Source organism: Prionailurus viverrinus, chromosome A3 (genome assembly GCF_022837055.1).
Source record: "Prionailurus viverrinus isolate Anna chromosome A3, UM_Priviv_1.0, whole genome shotgun sequence".
In the NCBI taxonomy this organism is placed as follows: domain Eukaryota; kingdom Metazoa; phylum Chordata; class Mammalia; order Carnivora; family Felidae; genus Prionailurus; species Prionailurus viverrinus.
The window spans coordinates 25,844,897-25,857,667 of NC_062563.1; the positions used below are offsets into that span (position 1 = coordinate 25,844,897).

Consider the following 12,771-nt stretch of genomic DNA (forward strand, 5'->3'; position numbering starts at 1 on the left):
CTGGCAAAGTGCTTGGCACATAGGAGGCACTCAACAAATATGGCTCGAGTGAGTGATGGAATGGGAAATCTCAACAGGGCCCTCCCTGCATTGATAAGTAAATCTCCAGATGGGCTTTTGGCTGCAAATTACAGGAAAAGAAAGTGATTTCTCTGCTATTTCTGGGCTCATGAGCAAACCCAGGCATATTTAGTCTCAGGATGGACCTTCATCAAGTCGGACTTGTGGAACTCTAACCTCAGGACCCAGGACGGGGAAACTCTGTACCCTTCAGAGCTAGAGTTTATTAGGGACAGGACAGGACTCTGCAGGGCCTGTGGTAAAGGATTTTGGGGCTGTGGAAGCCCCACTCTGAGGGAGGCTTAAGATCTCAACATGTGGAATCTCCTGATTATCAGTAGGTAGCTGGAGGACACTCCAAGTCTGGCACATGGAAGCTTGGCTGGACTCACAGTTGGTTGAATTTATGAGCAACAGCCTGTTCTGTAAGGAGAAGAGACAAGATCAGTCGCCAGGGTGACTGCCTGTTCAACCCCCGAATGGGACTCCCATCCATCCAAGCCGAGCAAGGGCCAGTGCCTGAGGCATTTGCGTTAAAACTCTTTCCAAATGGTACGTAGTCAGGCGCTTCTTGTTGGCTTCCCGGGGACTGTGTCTGTCTGTCTACAGATGGAGGGTGGTCTCAGGTTTGGGGTGGGGCCAGCGGTCCCTGAAGGACTGAGTGGAGATCTTGGGAGGAGTTACAGTTTCTGGTGGTCTGGAGATTCTGGTGACTTCGCAGGGCCCAGTCTTCTTGGTAGGGGTGCCCTCTGCTGTCCTAGCTCTCTCGGGAGACCGTAACGGTCATTATCATATGGTCACCTCTAAGTGTCCTCAGGGCACATGCAGACACCCCCCAGCAGGCCTCCCTGGGAGCTCCCCCCTGGGCGCCTCTCTACTTGCCCACCCTGAGTCCTCCTCCCTGGACAGACGCAGACACTCACCCATGAGGCTTTTTAACAGTTTCACGTCCAACTGTCTGAGGATTTCGCTGATCAGAGGACACACCTGGGCCACCAGCATAGAGACAAGGGTCAGGCTGGGGGCTAGGAGAAGAAAGCTAGAGGGCCTGTGGCTGGAGCCTTAGACTCCACTGGATTTCCACAAGGAATCATGGCAGCAAGGGCAGCTCCCTTGTGCTGAGCGCCAACTAGAGGCCAGGCACAGCACTTAGAAGTGTGCCTGAATCCTCATGATGACTCCATGAGATGCGGACTGTGATGGTTCCCATGCTACAGATGGGGAAACTGAGGTATGGGGAGGCTAAGTCACTTGCCAAGGACACACAGCCAGCAGATGACAAAACTGAGATTTTTCAGGTTCTGGAGCCCAAGATTTGAAACTCTTTTCTGAATTGCCAATATATACGTCCTGACCCTCAGACTCAAAGATACCCAAGGGGAAAATATTTTTCTCAAACTTACCTGACTTTCTACCAGGTGCGGGGTCACTTTTACCAGGTTCTCCCTGAAGTGGCGGAGAAAATGTTTCATCTTTGGTGAGATATCTCTGGAAAGAGAGGTAGATGTGTAGAACAGAACAGAGAAATCTCTGCAGTCCCAGTGCTGGGACTGACTGCTTGAGTACACCCTACACAGACATTTAATCATCGGCCAGCCCTCTACAAGAAGCATCACTGTTAGCAGTAGTTGAGGGGGCAACACAGAGAGGTGATGTGACTTGCCCAAGGTCACACAGCTAGTAGGTGCTGACTGGATTAGAACCAGGTCAGGAGAGCACCAGAGTTCAGTCCTTCCCCTGCACTGTCCTAGCCATGAATGCCTTGCATGATTTAGGCATTCAGTGAATGTCTGATGAATAAATGAATGAACACCCGCTGACGACCTGGTTGCTTTCAGCATTCTGGAATTACAGAGAGAAGTCACACCCACATATTGCCCTCAAGGGACTCAGAGTCTGCTGAGGTTGACAGAGTTGGTCAGCCAGTATATATAGGTCTATTATACACTCTATTAATAGATGCACCATATAAATAGCTCTATTTTTTTTTCTCTGTCTGGTTCCCTACTGTATGGCTAACATGAAGTATGCCATGTCTGACACCTAGTAAGTTCTCAGTAAATATTTGTTGAATGAATAAGTGATGAGGAGGAGTTCTTGAGAGAAGGGAAGGGCATTCCAGGTGAAAGGATCAGCATGTGCAAAGGCAGGGTGGTATGCAAATATATGGCATGTTGATGGAGAGGTGGGGCCTTCATTGACACGAGAGGGCAAAGGGCTGCAGAGTGGGGCAGGCGAGAGCACGAGGAGGGCCCTGACTGACATCTAGGGGTCTGCTCTTCATTCAGAGGGCTTTGGAGAACACCTGGAGGGTTTGGAGCAGGGGCACATTTCTGTGCTAGAAAGTTATTTCTGCTGCAGGGGCAGAATGCAGTGAAGGAGGTGAGGTCTGAGTCAGGGAGTGTCAGAGTGGCTCCTGCAGGGGTCCAGGAAGTGGTCTATGAGCGGGAGCAGTGGCTGAGGGATGGAGAGAGAGGGAGCAAGCAGGGGCTGCCAGAAGGTCATTGATGGGAGCCAGGGAGGATGGGCTGCGGGGTGTGGGGAAAGAGGAAAGGTCCCTCCTGGAGGGTGGCCGCGCCATCACCGGGATGCTGGCTCAGGAAGAGAAGTCGATCCTAGGGAAATGGTGAGATCTATTTTGGGCTCACTCAGGAGGTGTTGGAGACATGTGGTCGCACCTAGGGGGGGTTGGGAAGGGGCCCGGCCTTGGGGAGGGCAGCTGGGACCTTACTCAGTTAGAACTGTTGTGTAGATGCTGCTTTGCTCCACACCGCAACTGCCTATCACCAGATCGCTCCGGCCAAATTCATCTTTCTCCAGACAGAACTCCATAACGAGGTTCATGCATACGTGTATCTTTATGATCTTGTTATTGAAGGACCTGGGGACAAGAGAGAGGAGGAGAAGAGAAAGGGCCAGGGACGGAGGAGGAGGTGGAACAGCCAACACCAAGAGAAGAGTGACCCTTTCGACAACTTTTTCAACAACTACTCCTGTGGCCGGCGACAAAGGAGAAAATGCTGTCAGACAGAGTGGCTTCTGAAAATTCTTTAACTCGACTGGCTTAGGGGCCTTTGGAAATTCAGAAGTTGAGAGTTAGTCTTATTAAAAAAAACCTTTACTGTTTAGCTGTGGCCTCCCTTTTCTTGGGGGCAGCTGATGTTAAAGGATAGTCTGACAGACAGAGGGAGGGGTGATGATAGAAATAAAATGTTTCTCTCTTTTCTTTCGAATCAGTGTCATGAACTCACATAGGTTTAAATGAGCAAATGACCTGCCTCCACTGACCAGGAATTGCCATCCACATTTCAGCTGAAGAAACCAAGGCTCAGAGGTGTGAGGTGACTTGCCCCAGGTCACACAGCAAGTGAGTTCAGAAACCAGGATTTGAACCAGGTTGGAGTCAGAAAGATCTGGGTTCCTTAGGTTGCCAAATTCCACCCTTCCCCCACCAGCTCCCCGATTCCCGCTGGGGAGGAACAGCGCCCCACCGCCCCTGCTGAGGTATGACTCACAGTCTCAAGTCAATGTCAAATTCAAGTGAGATGTTGGCCGAGAACCACTCCTTGTGGAAAGACATCCGGATCCCACCATAGTCCAGCTGAATGTTGGTGACGTTGGCGCTACACAAGGAGAGAGCAGAGGCCCTTCAAGGGTAAGGAAATCTGGACATCAGGACCTTAGGCTGACAAACAGTGGGCTTTGGAGTCAGATCCTTTTAAAGATGGTTGGAGGGCAAGAGCCACCTGTAGGAGCCCTGGCCTGCGAGCTGTCCCTGAGGGCCCTCAACAGTTCCACACAACAAATGTGTACGACCCACAGCCAACTGCAGATCCAAATCCTGGGACTGTTCTCAGACCCAGCAGCTGCCTCCCAGCACAGCGCCCCGCTGTCTGCCCAGGTGCCCAGGCCCAAGGCCTGGGAGCCGCCTCTGCCTTCCCTCCATCTCTCACCTTCACCTTCAACTCATCTGCGAATCACACTGGCTCTGCTTACAAAATATACCTGGGATCTGGCAACTTCTCATTACTTCTGTCCCTTTCCTCTGGTCCAGGTCACCATCACTTCTTGCCTGGAGATGCTCTAGTTTCTCTCTGAGTTCCTTGCTATGAACTGGGCCTCTCTATGAACTCTTCTCCACACGGCAGCCGATAGGCAGCCCTGTTACTTAACATTCTGCCTGGGTTTCTCACTGCTCTTGGAATAAAACCCGAACTCCATACCATGGCCTCTAAGACCTGCAGGGTCTGGCCCCACCTGCCTCCACAGCCACATCTTCTACCCGCACCCCCCCCCCCCAACCCCGCCTTGCTCACCCACCACACAGGACTTTTTCTCTTCTTCTGACACACCGGTCTCTTTCCTTCCTCAGGGCCTTTGCACTTACTGCCATATCCTTCATGTCGCTTGCTTCCTTCTCTTCATTCTTCCTAAGGATTATCTCTTGAACAAGGTCTTCCTGATCAACCCCTCACTGTCACCCCTTACCTTGCTGAAGTTGTCTTCCTAACATGTCCGTCCCCCTGAAATTAGCTATTTCCTTTTGTGCCTCATCTCACTAACTAGGATGTAGGATCCAAAAAGGCAGTGACCATGTGTCTTGTTTATGGCCATATTGCAAGCACCCCAGCCCAGGTCCTGGTACATGGTAGGTGCTCGATGAATTCTTGTAACAACTAGGAAGGGAATAAAAGAAGGGAGGTGGTTGTGGACACACATCAGGGGAAACCCTGCTGGCTCCTTACAATGGTGAGAGTGAGGGACTGAATCAGGGAGACGGGGGCTCAGGGGCCCAGCCAGCTGGAACCGCAGTGGAGCGGCTGGGAGCCTGGGAGGCTGAGGAGGCCGCGTCCCTCTAGAGGAAGGAGGGAAACTGCAGGTGAGCAGCCCAGGCCGGCTCTGCTGGGTTAATCGGAGGGCCTGCTGCCTCTGCATCCACTATGTGGGGCAGAGAAGGCTCCCAGCTCCCGAGGCAGGGACAGTTATTATGCCCATTTCACTGATGAGGGCTTAAGGCTGCAGCTCAGAGACCTCAAACACCTTGCCAAGAGTCACACAGCCGTCAACAGTAGAGTGGGGTTCAAATGTCTGACTCTAGACCTGGGTTCCTTTGGCACCCCAGATGTTTGTCCAGGCTGTGCTCTGGGTACCCACGTTATAGATGAGGCTGGAGTGGTCCCACAATTTCCCTAAGGTTGGTGGCAGCCCCAGGATTTAAACGCAGAAGCTTTTATTCCTGAAACTTTGCTTTCATTATCCTGCTTTAATTATGCTCCCTCCCCAGTGGTTCCTCGTAGTGCCCTCTCCCCCCTCCCCACCCCCCGTTCCTTGTATTGGACCTTTTATCCCTTCCTTCCAATCTTCCTTCTTTCCCTCTTCACAGCCTTGTGCTTTCATCCCCTCAGTTCTGCCCTCTGACCCAGAGTTTACTAGAGTCCCAGGGCCAGGGGCGGGGTTCAGGGCCTCACCTGCTTTCTTGCTGTTGCTGGAGGCTCATGCTGCTGATTAGCCAGCCCACCATCCCTGGGGCCATCTGCCCCGAGGCATTCAGACTTTCCATGAGGCGGATGTTCTGGATTCGGCCCTCTGCGTTGTGCTTCATGAGGCCCTGGGCAATAACTGGAAATGGACAAGGGACCAGTGACACTGCAAGTCAAGGGGCCTACGTTGCAGGCTGGGGCATCCACTTCTTGCTGAGTGATCGGTGCTTGTCACCCTCCAACTCCACTCTCCACACTGAAACCCATACTCCTCATCTGGGACCCTGTGCTTTGCAGGGTTGATGGGACACACATGCAGTGGGTCTGACAGGTAATAGCTGCTCTGACGAGATGATAGTAGTTGAAAGTTCGCCCAGTGTTCTATCTCTGAATCTGGAACAGAGAACCTGACGTACGGGATGTACATCACAGCAAATGTTGGTTGAAGAGAAAAATAGGTGGGTAAATAAGAAGAGAATAAATGTAATTTCTCCCACACTGTGTCCAGAACAAGCTGCAGGACTATGTGGAGCTACCAGCAGAAAATAATGAATTCCAAAAAGGAAGGGGATTTTAAAAGTGATGGGCATGCTTCAGTCCTGCCTATCAGCGCTAGACCCTCCTGCCCAGGATTGGGCCCAGCTCTGATGAACCTCAGAGGGTACACAGGACACATTTATTTCACTTGCTTGACCCTCCTTGTGGTCAGAACCCACACTGCAGAGCAGCAGAAACCATGGTTCCACCTCACTCTCCTCCCTCCAGCTCCCAGACCCCCTTTCAGTATCCCATGTTTCTGTTGTCACCTGCAAAGAGAAAGTGTGTTTGGAGTCATAGATCTGGGTTCAAATCCTGGGTCTGTCACCTTCCTGAGTCCTGATTTCCTCACTGGTATAACAGAGGCAGTAATAATACCCATCTCACAGGATTCTTGTAAGGAATATTGAGATAATTTATCCAAACAAGAATATTATTGAGCATCTATTGGGTATCAGGCCTTGTGGTACATAATAAAGACACAAACCAGTTTTCTGTCTAATAAGAGAGACATACATTGACCACATAGTTTCAAAGATAGAGTGATAGTATAGGTACGCCTAGAACTCTTATCAGTTCTTGGTTAATGATGATGGCAACGCTTGGAAATTTGTGACCAGTACACATTAGTAGTCACCAGTCCAATATCCATCCATCCATCCATCCGTCCATCCTCCATCTAGCCATCTGTCCAATATCCACCCATCTATTCATCTATCCATCCTCCCATTCATCTATCCTATCATTCTCATCTGAACCTTGTTCAGATTCATGCTCTCTCTCCAATTCCTGATCCAGATTAAAGCCTTTGATTATCTGAACCATCATTGCCTGGTAACTCTTTCAGGTTTAAAGTGGGCATATCACCCAAGTTGGCCCTATCAATCAGACTAAACAGAAGATCTTATGTTTCATGTTAGAGGGGAAGTTTCTTTCCTTGTCTCCTATTGGAAGGGAGCAAGGCAGGCTGTAGCTCTGATGGCCACTGGCCACCATTTTCCTGCCACACTGGGAACTAGTGGCCTGAGGATGAAACTATGCTGATAGCAGAGCTAAAAAAAAAAAAAAAAAAAGAAAAAATTGGACAAAATCCGGTTCTGAATGGCACCTTTGAGTTGCTGACTGAATCATATCTGGAGCTTGTCCTACCTATGATTTTTGGTTCTGTGACTTTTTTTTCATTGTTTCGGCCATATTGAGTTGGGTTTTCTATTATGTGCAGCTAAATACTCTGATAGGAGAGGTGGTTATAGTGATAAATATATTCACAGTTGAAAAAGCACTTGGCACGTGCTTTCCTTTGTTTAAATCTCAAAAGCAGCCCCATGAAATACCATTCTAACTGCACCCATTGTAACCATGACGATGCCTAGGCCCACAAATACACGTGGTATATATTTCCTAATGTAATGAAATGGATACATTTGTGGCAATCCATAAAATACCAAGTAGTGATGAGGGAAATGGGAAATACTGATTATCTAGAACCATTAGGAAATAGAAATAGTAGTTGAAGATTTCATTCCCCAAAAGTTTTTGATCTGGATGGTTTTGGGGAAGAGTTTTACCTAACTCTGTAAAGAGATAATTGTGAAAAAACAGAAAAAGAAGATGCAAAATTCATTTTATGAGGCTAGTACAACTTGCCTACCTTCAAGAAAAGCACCAGGAAAGAAAGTTACACAACACTTTCATGTATGAAAACTTTGCTAACATCCTGTAAAATTATTAGCTAATAAATCAGATAGCTAGTAGTACATTAGCTCTCTATAACTACATTACATTACATTATAAAGTATATTTTTAGTATGATACATTATAATACATTCTATTACATTATAAAAATAGTACAGGATAAATATATCATTATGGTAAATTATAAAAAACATCATATTTATTCCAGAAATGGGTATATCCCAGAGAAATTCTTCCACAGCTCCTAACAGGGACACATGCGTGAGCACATGAACAAGGATGTTCATCTCACTGTAGTTTAAAACAGTGGGGAGTTAGAGACAAGTCAAGTGTCCATCCCTAGGGAAATGGCCGCCTGATGGTGAAGTGGATGAATCTCATGGACTTGTAAGTACCAGCCTGAAGCAACAGATGTCAACAGTACAGCATCCAGTGAAAGCAATAAAGAACAACAAGATCTACATGGCAGTACCATTTATGCAAATAAAAACACTGCACGTTTTATAAGGACATGAGCATATGTAAACAAATATTAAACACACCACAGGGCCTGCCAAGGAAGAGGGGATGGGAGTGAGAATAAGAGGTAAAGGGGAAAATGACAAAATAAAACACAAGAGGACCTTCATAGTAACAATGATGTGCTATGAACTGGCATATGATCAACTGAACCTCAGTTTTCTGTACTTAAAGGTCTAAGAGAAAAAGGAAGAAAAGAGGATGACTGACCCGAGGTCACCCAGCAAGTCAGTGGTGGGACCCAGATGACGCCTCCCCCACCCACCCTGTGACAGTAGGCAGAGCATGGGTTGAACTTACTTCTTGCCAGAGCTGGTTTGCTGTCCACATGCGCTTTGGCCAGGCCCTGCTTGTGCAGTGCTGAGGGCAAAGACAGCAAGCTGAGGAGAACTAGGAGCCTCCAGATTGGGCACATCTCAGGTTCTGGGACTTGTGGGTGTCAAGAAGGGTCAGAAGGTACCCAGATGGGTGGCTGTGGGGGTGGCTGCCTGAATGAGTGGACTCATGGTTTCCTGTGGAAAGATGACACCAGAGTTATCCCTGAGCATGCCGTGGGGAGGTGTTGTGATGGGCTCTGGCAGCTGCCACTGGGATTTGCTCCCATGGTGAGGGCAGAAGGTGGAACCCTGTGGGGAGGGCCAGAGATCCAGAGGGGGACCTTGTTGCTTGGATACGCCCAGGAGAGCCCACTGTTGGGTCATCCAGCAGGAGTTGTCTCCCAGACCCTGTGCAGGCTGGATCTTGGGGATTCTACAGTAAGTGAATGAATAAATGAGTGACTGAGGATGACTAATTTCAGGCTCTCCAATTGGACTAGGACTTATTTTAGTGTTTATTTATTAATTTTGAGAGAGAGAGAGAGAGAGAGAGAGAGCATGAGTGGGGGAGGAGCAGAGAGAGAGAGTCCTAAGCAGGCTCGGCACTGTCAGTGCAGAGCCAGAGATGGGGCTTGATCCCATGAACTGTGAGATAATGACCTGCGCTGAAATCAAGAGTCAGATGCTTAACCAACTGAACCACCCAGGCTCCCCTGGACTAGAACTTTCTCAAGGGCAAGATCATTTACAATGCCTACCATGATGCTTGCTTGCTAGGAATTGAGGGTTAACGAATGTTTGTTGAGTGACTGAATGACTAAATACATGAATGAGTGAGAATGGCTGATCTTTAAACCCCCTACCAAGTTATAAAGGCAGGGTGTGAGTCCAATGCCTACCATGTTTACCGCATGGTAGTTACTAATGTTTGTTAAATGATAAGAATGAATGAATGATTGGATGGATGGATGGCTGGCTGGCTGGCTGGATGGATGGATGGTTTATGGATAAGATTTATAGGAGAGGGACAGAGAGCCTCTCTCTTATTTCATTGTTCTGAAGTTGGGAGTCAGAGAGAATTCAGCACAAATCCTCCTGTCCTCAACATCTCAAGAAATGGCACCATAATCCATCCAGTTGCTCTGGCCCCAGCCCTTGGAGTCCCTCTTAACTAATCTTTCCTCATGACCCACTATCCATCTGTCCTGTCAACACTTCCAGAATCTGACCATATCTAATAACTCCTTCTCAGCCACCATTACATTGGCCTGGATTATCGCATGGGGATCCCTACCTGAATTCGTGGCTTTTTTCCTTGCCCACCCACAATCTGTTTTGTACACAGCAGCCTGCCTAACCATTTCAAGACATTAATCAGATCACAGCCCTTCTCTGCTCAAAACTTCTAAAGCTTCCCACTGCTCACAGAGCAAATGTCAAACTCCATGCAATGCCTCCCAGGTCCTGCAGGGTCCCCTGGTGTTTGTTCTCTCTGACCTTACCTCTTAACACTCTGTCCCTCATCTGCTCCCACTCCTGGCAGCCACACAGGCCTGGGGGGGGGGGGCATGGTCTGGGTCCCACAATTCAGCTGCTGTGAAATCCCAAGACAAAGGTACTCTTGACTTCCTGTGCTCCGCAACCTCCCCCCCCCCCCGAGAATGTTCAGGGTCCTTTGCAAATCTCATGAAGCCCTGGGGCCATCCTTGGGCACTTCACATCCAGTTTTGTAAGAGATCATAACTAAAGCATTCGTTCAGGGTGATGGCTTTCCGGAATTGATGTCCTCTTGCAGGGCTCACGCTCCCCTTGGGGATGTTTGTAGAATATCAGTTACCTCAAAATGTACTTTTCCAGTCTTCCTGATCTTGTGTAACCAGTTGGGATTTTGTTATTTTTTTGTCAAGAAAATTGGAGAAGAGTGGGCACCATTGGGAGGAACAAACCTGTTGTCCTTGGCTCTTTGAAGGTCTGAACTTGGGAGTGGGGAGGGCTGTCAGTCCTGCCCCATTGCAGGATGTGGTGCTCAGGGCCACTGAGTCTAAAGAAATGAGCAGGTGAAGGATGTAGACTTTCCAAGCCTGGTGCATGAGGAGGGAGCAGAAAGGCACCGTTCTGGGACGAGCCCTGGATTTCCTTGTCCTCATGGTGCTCCCATACCTGGCGGGGTGTGGGGGGTGGGGACACCAGACAAGTGGGGAGGGGGGGTTATCAGAAAAACGACCTCCCTGAGGGGACAGAGTGGAATTTAAGGGAAAGCCTACAAGTTAGCTGGTGTCGTGTTTCCTCTTCCCCCACGGCCTGCCTTCCTGCCCCAGGCAGCTACCTCTAGGGATGGCGCCGCTGACGTTTATTTGGTGGGCCTCATTCACTGTGCTAAGCCTGCTCCATGTGTGATCTCATTCCACACGTGAGGGGTTGGGGACATAGAGAAACCCAGAGGCCTACAGAGCTCTGGGCTGGGACCAGGACGAGCTGCCACCCGGCAGGCTCTCTGGCTCTCTGTCCCTGCCCAGAGGAGTAAGAGGTTTCCTTTGGAAGGTGGAGCTGCTGGCTGCCCCAAACCTCATCTAGTAGCCCTTTCCTTTACTATTTCAAATCACTTGCTTTAGAACAAGCTTCTTTACCTTTTTGGGGGGCATTTTCAAAATGTGATGACAACTTTGGTTTGTCCAGAAAAAATAATGTAAAAACTGGTTTAAAAATGTTGCTGATAGTAGCAGGATTTCCATCACCCTCTTAAGCCGTGACCATTGATACAAGTTAAAACCCCTGCTCTCCTGGTAACTGGCTTTCAAGGAGTTTGACTTGGATAAAATTTATTTATTCAGTCAACCATTACTTCCTGTGGGCCTACAATGTGCCAGGCACTGTGCTTGGCTCTAGGCAATAACAGACACACAGCTTCTCTAGAGACTTATAGTCTAGGGAGAGAATCAGAATAAGACAAAATAAACAATACATGGAATAATGACAAGTTGTATACCAAGGGGGGAAATTTGGGTGAGATTGAGAATAGGAGGGAGGCCACTTTGAGCAATGAGTAGGGAAGGTCTCTCAAGAAGGTGACATTTGAGCTGAGTCCAGGAGGAGACAGAGCCTGCATTGGGTGTAGATGGAGGAACGACACATTTGGCAGATAGTACTGTAAGGTCAAAGGGCCTGAGATGGGAAAGGGCTCAGCAGATTGGAGGAACAAAGGAAAATGGGTGTGGCTGGGTCTACTGGCTTAGAAATTGGTGCCCAGGTGCCCAGGCTCACGTCCATGGCTCTAGGGAGGGGGTGTCCAGCATGACAAGGAGGCAGGAGTTTCCCCTGGCTGAACCAAGGGCCAAGCAGGCTTTTGCACGTGAGCGCCCTCCTATAGCTGGGTAAAGACATCCCCCTCCCTGCCAACACCAGACTCCTCCCACAGCTGCTCTCTGGGCTCAAAGGCAGCTCCAGGTCCCCAGCCAAAGGCAGAATTCCTGAAACTCCAGGGGGCAGTAGAATGGGTGGAAGCAGAATGGTGGAAGTTTCCTGTACCTAACGAAGCAGGGTGGACTGGTTTGGTTTATTTTTTGGGAATCACTCTTCTGTGGAATGGAATTCACTATTCATGTAAGCATTCATTTATTCCACTTTTTGTAGAAATATATATTTTTAACATTCATAGAAGTCTATGACTGGAACTTTAACCCAAAGACAAATTTACTTGAAAAGGGTGTGGAAGGTAGGCAGGGAGTGTGGTGCCATCTGAATGGAACATCGGGATTGAAAAAGGATGATGAGGATGTCTCTTCAGGGTTCTGGAGTGGCGCGAAGTAGGGAAGGTGGAAAAGCTGGCGTTTCTGGTGCATTGCAGTGCTTTTGAGAGGACAAATGGGACTTGTAAAAATGCAGATTCCTGGGCCACCCCTGAGCAACTGAGTCAGCCTTTGGAGGTGGGACCTGGGAATAAGCTTCTGGGAGATTCTGCTGTACATGGTGCCTGAGAACCACTGAGCTGAAATAAGAATGATGATGCCATTTGCTGAGAGCTGACTGTGCTCAAGGGGCAGTCGAAGTGCTTTCCTTTAATTGCTTCTTTAATCCCCCGCACAGCCCTCTGAGGTAGGTACTGTTGTGATTGGCCCCCCTTTGCAGAGGCACAGAGAAGTTGAGTCAGATCCCTGAAGTCACCA

The 12,771-nt window shown here is 48.9% G+C and overlaps 2 protein-coding genes across 5 annotated transcripts in view; one reads left to right on the forward strand and one right to left on the reverse strand.

Moving 5' to 3' along the window:
- Positions 1–12,771, forward strand: part of CDK5RAP1 (CDK5 regulatory subunit associated protein 1) — a 233,106-nt gene that overhangs the window by 161,891 nt on the left and 58,444 nt on the right. The gene's annotated exons all lie outside the window — the stretch shown is intronic.
- Positions 265–8,917, reverse strand: BPIFA3 (BPI fold containing family A member 3). The gene is made up of 7 exons (XM_047852465.1): positions 8,592–8,917; positions 5,529–5,679; positions 3,576–3,683; positions 2,792–2,941; positions 1,464–1,548; positions 984–1,047; positions 265–483 (listed from the first exon to the last, which is right to left on the reverse strand). Exons 1-7 carry the CDS (start codon positions 8,704–8,706, stop codon positions 449–451), a joined length of 708 nt encoding a protein of 235 aa, XP_047708421.1. The 5' UTR covers positions 8,707–8,917; the 3' UTR covers positions 265–448.